This window comes from Lampetra fluviatilis, chromosome 17 (assembly GCF_964198595.1).
Source record: "Lampetra fluviatilis chromosome 17, kcLamFluv1.1, whole genome shotgun sequence".
NCBI lineage: Eukaryota > Metazoa > Chordata > Hyperoartia > Petromyzontiformes > Petromyzontidae > Lampetra > Lampetra fluviatilis.
In genome coordinates, this window is record NC_136291.1 from 4,821,681 (window position 1) to 4,835,550 (window position 13,870).

Here is a 13,870-nt window from a genome sequence, read left to right on the forward strand (position 1 = left end):
GTGTGGTGTAAGTATGCAAGATTAACTTAGATTAACTCGGCATCGTTGTCTAGGTTCGTCTCATTCTCGCTTATTTTAGGTCCCCGGTTCACCCCGTTATCGCTTTAACATTTACTGAGTATGTATTAGTGTGTTTATTAAGGTCACCAAGTTCAGATCTCAACGCAGAAGCAGATCTTATGCATAGATTTCAGGAAAGAATCACACAACCACTTCTGTATTAATCAATTTATTACTAATTCAACCTCAACTATGATATAGTATGCGAACTCTCATTCCCGGAACGTCAACACGGCATCAATACAGTATCATCAACGATTGTCTGATTTCACTTTGACAATGGCACATGGATCCCGCATAACGCGATGGTTGTTAGTGAGAGAGAGTCGTTAAAACATGCAAATACTATGCTAAGAAAAACCTTAACGTTAATGAATGATTACTCAATATTGTTCACGCAGTACCGTACTCCTTATTGATCATACGCAACCCTTATCACGTTGTTAGCACCTTGGGTCATGGGACAGTTGAATATTCTGTAGAGGATGCGAGTACGTGCGGCGATTATGACTGAAAGATACTTGAAAGATTATACGGCGATAAAAAAACACAATCAAAAACAGTTATTATTCTTAAAGGCACCAATCTCAACAGATACATCGGCAGGTTATCTGACAACAGAATGGCTCGGAGTAAGGGCCTGCGACGGTGCTCCTTTTCCGAAGATCGTTATCTTATCAAGTTTACTAATTGGGGACCAGATCACCTGATAAGGATCTGGTGGGCCACCACTCCCCACGTGAGCGTGGCTCGGCGGAATGAGGTGCCAAGAATCAATTCGTATTGATGGATCTGTTGGGAATTTATGCGATTAAGAATACAGCCCACTAAGTATTAAAGATAAAATTACGAACACTCTTATAAACGACGGATGGCCATCACTCGGTCTCGCTGTGATACCTTCACAGCCACGGATGGCTTATGGGTTCGAGTGTTTTTGAGTGGTAAGAGTTGTCTTGAATAGTCAGTGTTCGGAGTCGGTTCTTTATGTCAAACAGACGCCTGGTGGTCGTGTGGTGAGGGGCGGTGCGCGTCATACGTATCAGTCGCTCCCCTGTCACCGTGGTGAACTGGTGGATGCCTGTTGATACGCTGTCGTAGTTCGGAACCCGGTCGGTAGGTGGCGCCCACAGCTCGCTCGCAGCGTGCAGTGTTGGGTCGTCGACCAAGGGTGAGCACGAAGCCTCGTCGCCAAACCGCGATCGTCACCACTCTGGCGGCAGCAGAGACTTCCGACTCAGCAGAGGTTGACCCACGCAGGCCGAGTTGAGCTGTCAAGCGGGTCTTGCCCGCCTGCAGAGGAGATGGGGAGCCGCTTGAGTTGAGCCCCGAGAGCCGGCTGAACTCGGCTGAGTCCCAGACGAGCTGAAGAGTCGAGCCGACCCGCTGGTCGCAGCTCGCTCCTGAGTCGACCCTCCCGGTCGAGCTCCTGAGTCGACCCTCCCGGTCGAGCTGAAGATGAGTCGAGCCGACCCGCTGGTCGCAGCTCGCTCCTGAGTCGACCCTCCCGGTCGAGCTGAAGATGAGTCGAGCCGACCCGCTGGTCGCAGCTCGCTCCTGAGTCGACCCTCCCGGTCGAGCTGAAGATGAGTCGAGCCGACCCGCTGGTCGCAGCTCGCTCCTGAGTCGACCCTCCCGGTCGAGCTGAAGATGAGTCGAGCCGACCCGCTGGTCGCAGCTCGCTCCTGAGTCGACCCTCCCGGTCGAGCTGAAGATGAGTCGAGCCGACCCGCTGGTCGCAGCTCGCTCCTGAGTCGACCCTCCCGGTCGAACTCCTGAGCCGACCCTCCCGGTCGAACTGAAGATGAGTCGAGCCGACCCGCTGGTCGCAGCTCGCTCCTGAGTCGACCCTCCCGGTCGAGCTGCTTTCCAATGCTCAGGGTCCTTTCTTTTATGCCGAAAAATCCCTTTTGGGTCCTGCCCACAAGGCGGGGTTTCTTTCTATTTTTGCTGTGTCAGGATCTGTCCGTAGGTAGGTGTGTCCATGTGTGTGTCCGTATGTCCTTGTCCTTGTGTGCATCACCCACGGTATATTCCGTTGTCATACTCCCTCCATAAAATACACGAGCAAACAATCAGATGTTACAAATTGCCTCGAAGTCGTCTCTCTGTCTGGGTGCAATATTATCTCTTGTCTGGCCTTCTTCATGAACCAAAACACAGACGTTACAAATCGTCTCACAGGCGTCTCTGTCCGTGTTGCACGACCTGGAGGGAGGGCAACACTCCCTCCGACCCTCACCGATGCACAAAGAAATGGTTAAAAGTTTTAACATTTGTCCCTTACCATTTCACAGTTATGATTCTGTATGTAACCTAAGGTCTGCCGTTTCCCATCGTGGTGCTTGACCCAAGTGGAGGTGCCTCCCCGAGCGTATACACACTCTTATCCCGCGCTGCGGGGATACAAAGACGGCCGGGATCTCCCTTTCTCTCCGACCCTGGGTTTAACATCGCTCTTTTATTATGTATTTTATATTCGACCTGGTGGTGATTCATCCCGTTATCCTGGCTTTTCATAAGTTTTACTTTTGTCTTTTCATGCATAGGCTTATTATTATTAATTTATTTCCGATATCTTAGGTTAAGGGTTAAGTTTCTTGATCCTAGGAATTCGTATTCCTTGGTGTCTGCATGGTTATATAAGCGGAATATAGTTTACGGTGAATAGCGTTAACATTGATGTTATGTACGATATTATGTATTGTGATGTCTTTAACTTAACTTGTTGGTCAGGGCTTTACTGACATGAAGTTGCATTTCATAGCCTCGCAGTCTTTGCCTCACCCTGTCTCTGCTCGCCGTTGTTGTTGCTGTCCAGCTGACGCCGTTAACTCAAGGCCTCATTAATTTCCGTCACTCCTTGTAGGTGAGGGCGGTTGAACCTTGGAGTCAGTTCTGGTTTTCGTCTGCCTGCTTCTTCTGATGTCCCCTGACCCCGGGAGTTATTATTTCTACTTTTATGGCCTGTCGAAGCCCGACTCGCTGTTGCTGGGCTGGTGGGTCGCTGGGTTGGTGTCGTTCCCGGCTTTTGCTTACGTTTGCAGTTCGCCGTGCTCTTAATTTCCTTCCCTCTTCAACCTTATATCGACTATTCGCTCCTGTCTGGGTGCGATTCAATTTTGACTTAGGAAGGTTCTGATTGTCATATGCTTCGGGTCGAGTTGTATAAAAAGTATTAAAGTATGGAAATAACATTTCATATTGACTTAATGATGGTGATGGTTCAGTAGGCGTAACTTGTGGCCTGTTTTAATTGGAGTGGGTGTGAATATCAATGACTTTAGCCTACCCTGTTGTTAAATTCCGACTTTAACGTTACTTTAATAGCAATACAGAATAATTGAGCTTTTTGTCTTAACTAGGCGAACGCGAACTTCTGGTGACCCCCGCAGCCTTGTTGTTGCTGAGTCTGCATCCTTGAGAGATATACAACCCTCTTATTCGTCTCACTGTGGCCACCCAACCTTCTGCTCTGGGAGTGTTATTCTTAATTTCAGGTCAAAGGCCCCCTCACGTTCAGACGTGCAGGGTTGTTTAAATCAGCTCCCTCCCCTGTGCACACAGCCTTGAGCTGACCCACTTATTTAATAATTTAATTCCTTGGCCTTTTTGGGTTTGCTCCCTCAGCTGCAGGAGAACAAGGCGTATTTCTCCTCCCTGTGTGCACGTGTTCCAATTAGCTCGGAATCCCTAAACACACAATCAGTGATGATTCCTGGCTTCCTGTGGTTGTGATTTAGACAAAGGCGCCTCTGCTTCCTTTCATTGCCTTCGAGTTGACACTGCCCCATTATTCGCCCATGTGCTGAGGTCATAGATGGTTGGGCTTTTTGCCTTAACTATGTCTGGCTGACTCTCCCACTGTCTCTGCCGCCTGCACGGGTGACATGTGCCCGTTTATCAGGCCTTATCTTTCCTTGAAGCAAGGTTGCAATTCTGCCATCCTAGCCCTCCTCCAGTTCATTACTTAACAACACCTGGTGTTTTGCAGTTTGCTGCTTTTTGGTGTGTTTTCATTCATTATATCTCAATGATGGAAGAAGGCTAGGATACAACAGTATTCCAATCTTCCCTGCCGTTTGGCTGTTATCTCCTACTCTCTGAGTTGCATTGCACCTGTTAGGTGCCTCTGCTCCATTCGCCTCGATGTATCGATGGTTCTGGCTGTGTGATGGGCTTTGTGCTGCGATCGAAACGTCGTGATAAATTTTTTTTTTCTACCGATGTGACTTTACCGAAAGAACCAAAGAGTAAAGTGCACCTATATTTCGCACTAGTGCTTTGATTTTAACTGGGACACCCCTCCCAAGCACTAGGCCATGTATTATCGTGTAGATTGTAGAATAACAATTCTGGTACTATCGCTTCTGGGTCATCTGTAGTGATGTTTTTCAACACAATTTCTTTAAGCAGCCAAAACACATATGAGTGTGCCAATGAGTAATGCTCCTGCATTGATCTGTAATGTTGACACAACTTGCTGGGCTACTCGTGAAATACTTTAACAACCCGAAAATCCAACCTACAGACACGCTGCAAAACCACAAAAGTATACGCAGTTATTGCATTTAATTTTAGGCATGTTAACATTGAGGTACGAGTTAGGGCGCATTGTTCAGGTTAATTGGAGCCACACATGGCGTGCCAATGAGTCATGTTCCTTTGTTGATTCGGTAATGCTGACAAATAGCTGGGTGACTTGTTAAACACTTTTATAAGAGTATCTCTACTTTGAATGAACTGTACAGCAACATATTTTCACGTCTCTTAACTTTTGATATTTAAATGCTTTGGTTTTTACAATTGATATTTATGCCATGGCTAATAATACTACGGCAGCTAACAGAACGCACAAAAATTATCACAAAAAAGTACTAAACCTTACTTAATCAACATTCGTGTTTGGTTATTACTTTGTAGTGTATAGCATGGCATAAATAAATTGTAAATGTGTCTAATGTGAGACAAATGAGACAAGATTATCCTCAGGACATTTCAAAATATAAAATTCTATCTGCTGAATAGTGTTATTACTCGACAGTATATTGTGGGACCCTGACATATGTCATAAGCATGTTACCAGATACATCACAAAGCATTTTCACTACACTACTCTTGAAAACTAAATCCTGTCAAGGTGGTTGCGTAGCTCAGAGGTTAAGAGGATAGAGTGTGGGACCGTCCATAAATGACGTCACGCACCTAGAGGGGGGGGGTCAGACATTTATGACGATGTGTGACGAGGGGTGGGTTGAAAAATGTGACGTCACATCAAAATGCGCAACTTTAAATAAATATAGACAACACATAATTAAATATACTTTTTAATAAATGTTTTCTCCCACATTAAATGCGCACTGCAATGACACTAGTTTAAATCGGTTTGAAGCATGTTTTATTTTGGGGGGGGGCAGAGCTTTGTGACGTCATATTTGAGGGGGGTCTGACTTTTTATGACGCCGTGTGACGAAGGGGGGGGTTACATACTCTTAGTTCTTTCGGTAAAGTCACGTAGGTAAAAAATTAAATAAAAATTAATAAAAATAAAATAAAATAAAAATCACGACGTTTCGGAGGCAACACAAGTCTCCGTCATCAGGTGGGACCGTCACAGCCAGATTTGCTGCATCAAGTGAGGCAGGGATTCAAGATGCAAGCCCTTAAATACAAGTTGAGGGGGGATCAGAGGGGGGGGGAGCTTATCAGAATGTGGTAGCCAATGAATGGAACGTATCGGGAGGGGGGGCGGGGCTAGAAGAAGGCACGAAGTGCTCGTAGGCGTCGGCGACGTGGACGTGTTTGTGCGCAAGTAACTATTGTTGCACATGATGACGTATTGGAAGAGGAGGGGGGGGGCTAAAAGAGAGTACGGGGTGCAAGTGTACGTGGACATATCTATGCACAAGCACCTGATGATACACATGATAGAAAAGAACGAAAATGCCCATGTTTATACCAGTGTTGGCTGACAATAAAGAGAGTACTGTTAAACACTGGGGATGTTAACACTCGGTAAAGTAAAATAGTGCCTGTCAGATAAGAATAGTCCAAAAATGTGTAGTTAAATCTTTTTTACATGGTTAATAACATCTTTCCAATGATTACTAAGTTTGTACCCATCATCACGGTTGAAATTAGGTCGGTGTTTGTATATCTGAATGGCTTCATGTACAAACCTTTGATGGTAGCCAGAGGGTTTGCAGAGCACCTTAGTCTCGGAAAAAACAATATCATGAGAGCCCACCGCGTTGTAGCAATGATCGGCAACGGCGGAAGACTCAATTTTGCCGTGTTTCAAATCCGACTTGTGCTCGCGGACACGATCAGAGACATGACGTTTCGTTTCCCCAATGTAACAGTCACCACAGCTGCAACTCAGTTTATAGACTCCATGGTATTGCAAGTCAGGGATGACATCCTTCACAGATGGAATTAGATCACGGATTTTATGTACTGTACTGAATCGAACTTGGAGGGGGGGGGTCAAAAATCGTCCAAAATCGCGTGACGTCATTTATAGACGGCCCCTGTAGTGGTCTCAGCCCTATAGACCAAATGAATGTACAAAAACAACCATCATATTCCATTTGGTTACACGCTAAATCTCGCTATTATCCAGCCCTGACAATGAAATATTGGCGTGACTGTCATACGCTGAACATTACTCTTACAGTGCTGCGGCATATTGGAGCGTTTTTCTCTAAGCTTTTTCACACGCACGACGGACCAGTTGCGGGAAAAATGCTGCCCCCTGCTGTTTAGGTCAGAGGTCACTTGAAGGGACCACAGAGTGATGTCCACCTCCGTGGGCCGTTTTATAACTCATATGGGTATTCTGCTCTGAAAGGGTTGACTGGGTATCATTCTTGTGCCATGATGTCGATAGCACAAGCAGGGTAAATCTGGGTCGGACATCAAATAAAAAATAAATAAACGCCCTGACAATTCTGTTGACTGCACAGTGTTTGTTTCTGTTTCAAAAGAATACATTGTATGAAAATTTAAAATGTTTAAAAACAATCCCGTTATTTTCCAAATTGCAAACTTTCACACATCATGCATTGACACGTTTAACTGAACAACATTTCCCTTGGCATATAAGTTAAAAGAACTAGCAGTATTTTGTGTGTACAATCTGCCATTTCAAATGTGTAAGCCATAAACATGCCATGATTAACTTTTATAACTCGGTGTAATATTTATGGCAATCTTAATGTTGCCACAATCCTGCTAAAATTTTTGCATCCTTGAAAAATCTGTTGGTAACATACAATTAAGGCATTGCATTTCCAGCCACTCAGATAATGGATACAATTGTAATAAACGACTTCCACGACGACTCTGGACTGGTGTCTCTTATGTAACAGAATGTCTGCACAGCTCCGCACTCTCTCTCTGGGTATTCTGGATTTGAAGCTTTCGTGACTGCAAGGATTCATATTCTTAGGTTCCATTCATTGGCTACCACATTCTGATGAGCTCCCCCCCCACTCTCCTCCCCCCTCAACTTGCTTTTAAGGGATTACATCTTGAATCATTGCCTCACTTGATGCAGCTAATCTGGCTGTGACGGTCCCACCTGATGACGGAGACTTGTGTTGCCTCCGAAACGTCGTGATTTTTATTTTTATTTTATTTTTTATTAATTTTGATGTTTTACCTACGTGACTTTACCGAAAAAACCTAAGAATATCTCTCTGGGTAGTTCTCTCGCTTCCCCGTCCGCTGCTGCGACACGTCTCCCCCTCTCTTTCTCTCTCCGTTTACGCCGCTGGCTGGCAGCGTGCCTGGAGGAGAGGCGGCTTCGCTGGAGGTTCGCCACATGGTTGTTGGTGCGGAGAGGTCGAGCGGCGATGCAGTCCGGACCCGAGGCTTCCCACACCGACCCCGAGTCCTCTCCTGCCTCTGCTTATATACCCCCCGGCGGAGCTAAGCTCCGCCTACGGCCACGCCCCCTCGTGGAACCCTCCAGATGGTTCCCAAATATTCCCCGTAGCTCCGCCCGTTACCTTTGGTCTAGATTGAATCCCTACTCCAGATTGGATACCGGTTACCCAGCGGTGGCTGTGCAGATGTCCCCTGTAACCCCCCAGGTGGCGCTCTGTCATTACACAATAATTCCCAAATCTGTGGAAGGATTAGTGGCGCAGTGGTTATCACACTGCACTGTGAAGCGAATGATCGAAGTTTGAATCCCAGCTACGTATGACTAATTTCAACATACATACAGCAGGTGTGCTATGATGCGCAGTTTACTGCATGTGCAATTGAATCCCGAGCCACTGCAGCTGCCCAAGGGTTCATCATGTACAGAATGTGTGGGGGAGGTGGAGTTGGGCTCTCAAACAACACTGGCAATGGTTGAAAAGTGATGTGTCACATGTCATTACTGACTGAAAATTTACATTCACCATGGTTCAATATGTAACTTTTTGTAATACAGTACTTTATTAAGTACTAGTTTACTAATTTTGTGAGCTTTTACCCCCTTGTTTTATAAAAAAGAAAAAAGTGAAATTCTGTGAACATTTTATAAGGCTCAAAGTGAAGGGGAATTCAGTCAAACATACATGTCGGACGTACGAATTTCCTTCATGCATGCAGTTTATTCACTAAAATACTCTTGTTATTCTGCTTTTACAAGTGTGTAGATCATATACAGTTGCTTTCTCCGGTGGCTCACAGGTATGTCACTTTCTCAGTATACACTACATTTGAGTTATTATTAATTGCATGTTTGAGCCATACGGGTAGAGGAGAGAAGTGTGAAAGGTTAATTATATCTTGACTTAAAACTTTCGTGACTGCAGTAATTCATATTCGTTGAGTCTTTCGGTAAAGTCACGTAAATAGGTTCAAAGAAAATAACAAAAAACTACGTTTCGATCACAACACAAGCGGTTGTCATCATTTTCCTGATGACGATCGCTTGTGTTGCCATCGAAACGTCGTAGTTTTTTGTTATTTTCTTTGAACCTATCTACGTGACTTTACCGAAAGACCCAAAGAATAGGTTACTTATATGCAATATTTTCACGACAAAATGTATTATCAAATGGAATATGGGGTAACTTTGTTTTTCTACCACCAAAATAATGTTTGTTCTCTTGTAATATGTCTTGTTTTTCGTAGACTAAAGCATCAATTTCTCAACTCGGGAATTGTTTCTGCCATGGAACAATTGCCATACATGTTGGTATCGGAATATCTCTCTACAACATATAATCAAGATGAAGTAAAGTGCATCACTAAATACTTCAATGTGGTAACATTAACGAATATTAAAGAAAACAAAGGCTTGGCAGAAAAAGTCGAGGCCATCGGTATTTTATGCTGGAAACTTGTAGTCACCAAAGACCTCTTGGATAGTCTTCCTAACCTGAGGACGGTAGCGAGTGCTGGAGCGGGGGTTGACCATCTCGACTTGCCTCTGCTCTGGAGCCATGGCGTCTCTGTGTCCCACACTCCGGATGTTGTCTCTGCCACCACGGCTGACATGGGCATGGCTCTGCTACTTGCATCTGCCAGGGAGGTGGTGAATGGTAATTCACTGCAAGGAAGCCATGATCACCAGCAATCTGACATAGCCATGATCCGACAGTGACATGGCCCAGCGGTAGCGTGTTTGACAATTGTTGAAAAAGATGGCAGTTCAAGCCCAACGGTCACCCTAGTTAATACACCTGCAATATATCAGGGTCCATTGTGAAACAGATGGCTCATGTTTAATAAAGCAAGTGTACTAACCATGGGCCATCTGTTTCACAGTGGACGTTAACGTTCTCATGATGTTATCTGATAATGCAGGCTATGTGTGCCAGCATCATGGTCCAGATTTGCGAAGACGTATCATTGGAAAGCCATGTCGCAACATCACCAGGCTCAAGCGTATGTTTTGATGTTCTAGATGCGCCAATCATCTGGACATTTGTATAATTTGTTGAACAGGCTTGAAAATGCTGATGGGATTCAAACAGTTGAACTGGTCCAGTTTGCCTGCTTAAAAATACAGCCGGGAGGCATTCGTTCCATAGGGTCCATGGGCTGATGAATTAATATTTGTATTTTCAATGGAAAGACAATCTATTGTCCGTGACTTTGTGTTATTTTTAGACCTAAGGTGACGTTTCATTCGGTTCCCCATCAGGTGCCTACCTTACAAAATCACCGAATTTTATGGATGGAGGTCACATCTTGGTTGGCGAGAACGTCTATGGTGCCACTCTTGGGATCTTAGGAATGGGTCGTATTGGCCGTTTGGTGGCGGAGAGAGCCCGTGGTTTTCACATGTCCATTCTATACCACAATCGCACAAGGAGGTACGTGTGTTCACCTTAGAAAGGATGCATTCACTATGCGCCATCTTCCAAGACCAGTCTCATGCCAAAGTGATTCGGCACCATGTTAGTAGCTCTCGTGATAAAATCCCCCAACCTTGTCCAGTCCTCAATCTCATGGCTCAGCTGGTTGTGTTATTAGCCTGTCCAATCTGTTATATTCTGAATCCAAGTTTATTTTTGTAGCCCCCTCAATGGTGCCGTGTAAGATGGATTTGGATAGTTCTCCAGATCATTTGATGTCCCCAAAAAAACTGCAGTTTTCTTAACTGAATAGTGGCTTGAGGTCATTTATCCTTATTGGGTGATAATTGTGCTCCTTAGAAATTCCTAGTTATTTGTGCTGATCAGAAGATTTGTAGTAACTTCAAAAAGTATACACTATGGTGACAAATTCTATAATTTAAGCCATTGGTTGAATGTTCCTATCTTTGGTGAATGACTTAATAAGAACATTAATTCCTGATCTAAAATGGTAAAGGTGCAGCTCTGTGATAACTTGGTAATGTTGTTACTGGCGGAAGGGTCTCCAATAGAGAAAGTCTGTCTTGAGAGTATTTTATCCTATTATTTGGGTCTTTCGGTAAAGCCACGTAGGTAGAAAAAGAATAAAAATTATAATTTATAATTATCTAATTTATAATTATAATTTTTATATCTAGGTGGCTTTACCAAAAGACCCAAAGAATATGAATTTCTGCAGTCACGAAAGCTTTAAGTCAAGATTGATTTGATCCGACTCTTCCGAGTTGGCCAGACGTCGTGGAAGAGGTGGAAGTGTTCATACTTTACCTCACCACCATTCGACTTGCTGATCGACTGTGGTGTCACCATTTGTACTGCTGGGTGGACACAGGAGGGGGGGAGAATTTAATAAACTTGGTCATTGTTTCAACTGCTGCACTGGGAGATGAAGAGGCAACATTTGGAATGCAAGTTCAGTGTACTAACCGTTATATATGAGTTTTCTTTCAGACCAATACATGAGGAGACAGCCTTGGGTGCTCAATACTGCCAAAATATTGACGAAGCCCTGGAAAAATCTGACTTCCTCATGATCGCAGTCGATGCAAACCCAGGAACAGTAAAAATCATTGGAGGGCGGGAACTCAAGCTGATGAAGACCAATGCCACGATCATCAACATCTCCAGAGGTATGACAATGGATTAAGTAAGTATTTACATTGTAGACACAGGATCTTAATTTTAATGAAAATATTCATTAAAGAGCGTTTTCTTTGAAGATGCAGAACAGTACTAACACTCACACGATTGTCATATACTAGCAACGTTTTACTCATAGCATACCAAAGGAAGTAGACTCAAGGATGTATTGCATGGAAAAGAAAAGGTTAAAGGAATGGGGAAGGGAAGAGAGAAGATACAAAATGGGAAATTAGAGGAAAAGGATGGAACATGAATAAATAAACCGAGCTAAAGGGTTCAGTAAGACGAGGATAGGGAGTAGTCTATATAAGGGCCTTGACGCTGCATTGTGCAGCGTCTGTTTTCACAGGGGGCAGATAGAGAGGAGGGATTCAAAGTGGTGGTGGCCAAACAAGTCACGTGACATACGGGAGGCTTCAGCCGATTTAGATGCTGTAAAAAGATGTTGCACTGCTTGGTCTCAAAATACGGCCGCAGACTTTGAGAGCACTGTTAATGGATGTACGTGTATGGTGGCAATTTAAGCCCCGTGTTTTGCCAAGTCAGAACTAAGTGTTAATGTGTCAACGTAATGCGAATGTCCAGGCGTTGTGATAGACCAAGCTGCTCTCGTGGAAGCCCTCCAGAACAAGTGGATCAGAGCAGCTGCTCTTGACGTCACCGACCCAGAGCCACTGCCCAGGTACAATGAATGCATTTTGATTCATATAGTGTCATAATATTAATGTACGGAGGTGGGGAAGGGTTTCCAACTGTCCTGGTTTTTCCCAGAAGGGTTCTCTTTTTGAGGTAGTTATGCTGGGAAATCGGCATGTTTTCCCAGGACATTAAGTCCCGGTCGTTGTCAGGTGCACAATAATAGTGGTTATACACCACTCAGGACAATTCATTGACATGTAGTTCACCCCTCTTCCCGTATTGAGAGATTCGTCTTCTTGTGACATGTGCTGGCTTTTATTTGCACCTCAGACATGGCAAACCTGAGGGCAGGTTCTTGGAAAGGCACTCCATGACCGGTATGGTGTAACTGTAGGGAAACCTTAGGACAGCCGTGCATTGACAGAGGCTGGAAATTGGCAAAGGATGGGAATAGCACATATTAAATAAAAAGTTATTTTAACTTTTAGTATTTAACCACATTTCCTTCGTATTTGTTTGACTGAAAAATAATGTACTGCACAGTGCAGTGATAAGTGATTGGATTTTATCATAATTGGTTTGGTTTTTCTCAACTTTGTGGAACGAGTTGGAGAATATACAGCAAAGCATATTGCGTGCCCGACTTTCTGGGGACTAGGCTGCAGGTGTAAATGTGAACGTCTGTAGAAAATTAGTTATACCATAGGCAAATAATGCAATGGTTGGGGGCAGTTAATTGGTCAGGGTGGATGCGAGTCGGATACGCGACGTTGTACTGGATTGTTTATTTCAAAAGGTATTAACAAGCAATTTTGTGGAACTGTCCTTCCAAGGGATCACCCTCTGCTGCAACTTCCAAACGTGATCGTCACTCCTCACATCGGGGCCTCCACGGTTCACACGAGACGAGAGATGCTTCAAAGTGTTGCAGCAAATGCCCTGGCAGCTGTGCAGGGCCGGCCCATCCCGCACGAAGTGAAACCTCATCAGGGCTGAAACCCACTACTCGAGCACAACCCAGCAGCGTTGCTATATTCAGAAAATGCCGCAATGTGGGTTGCTGCGATAACTAAACCTTGCTTCGCACCCAACTGTATTAACGACACGTTGACTAGCATCTAACTGTATTAACTACACACGGACTCGCACTGAGCTGCATGAAGTTAAATCTAAAATATTTCACTTGCGTAATTTACAAGCGCAATGGGTGCTTGAAAAATGCATTGTAACAAACAGCTGAGTTAAAAGAAAAACATTTGATTGATATATAATGTAAATATTTACATAATTCCCTCTGAAGGGTGTCCTGGGAGAGTTGGTGGATTAAGTTGTTGACAAAGTGATTAATTAGGTGAATTGTGCAGTCATCTGTGAGAATATACCATAGTAAAAGAAACCCGATAAAAGTTAATGGTAAAGTTGTTCATTGAAGCTAGCATGAGTTATTTTACATATATAACTTCATCCAGGACACCCCTACAGTCATGGATTTAACGTGCCATCTTGAAATATACAAATGGCATTAAAAAAACTTACTCTTATGTTTTTTCGGTAAAGTCACGTAGGTAAAAAAATAAAAAATAATAAATGAAAATAAATCAATTGAATCACGACGTTTCGGAGGCAACACACGCTCCACCCACACCTCAAACCCCCCCCCATCC

At 44.1% G+C, this 13,870-nt stretch overlaps 2 protein-coding genes across 2 annotated transcripts in view; one reads left to right on the forward strand and one right to left on the reverse strand.

Moving 5' to 3' along the window:
• The window catches only part of SCARB2 (scavenger receptor class B member 2), a 53,185-nt gene that overhangs the window by 37,747 nt on the left and 1,568 nt on the right, over positions 1 to 13,870 (reverse strand). The window lies entirely within an intron of this gene.
• Positions 9,236 to 13,202, forward strand: LOC144936728 (putative 2-ketogluconate reductase). Its single transcript, XM_078863857.1, has 5 exons — positions 9,236 to 9,605; positions 10,211 to 10,382; positions 11,376 to 11,554; positions 12,153 to 12,249; positions 13,040 to 13,202. The coding sequence occupies exons 1-5, from the start codon at positions 9,236 to 9,238 to the stop codon at positions 13,200 to 13,202; spliced, it is 981 nt and encodes a 326-aa protein (XP_078719983.1).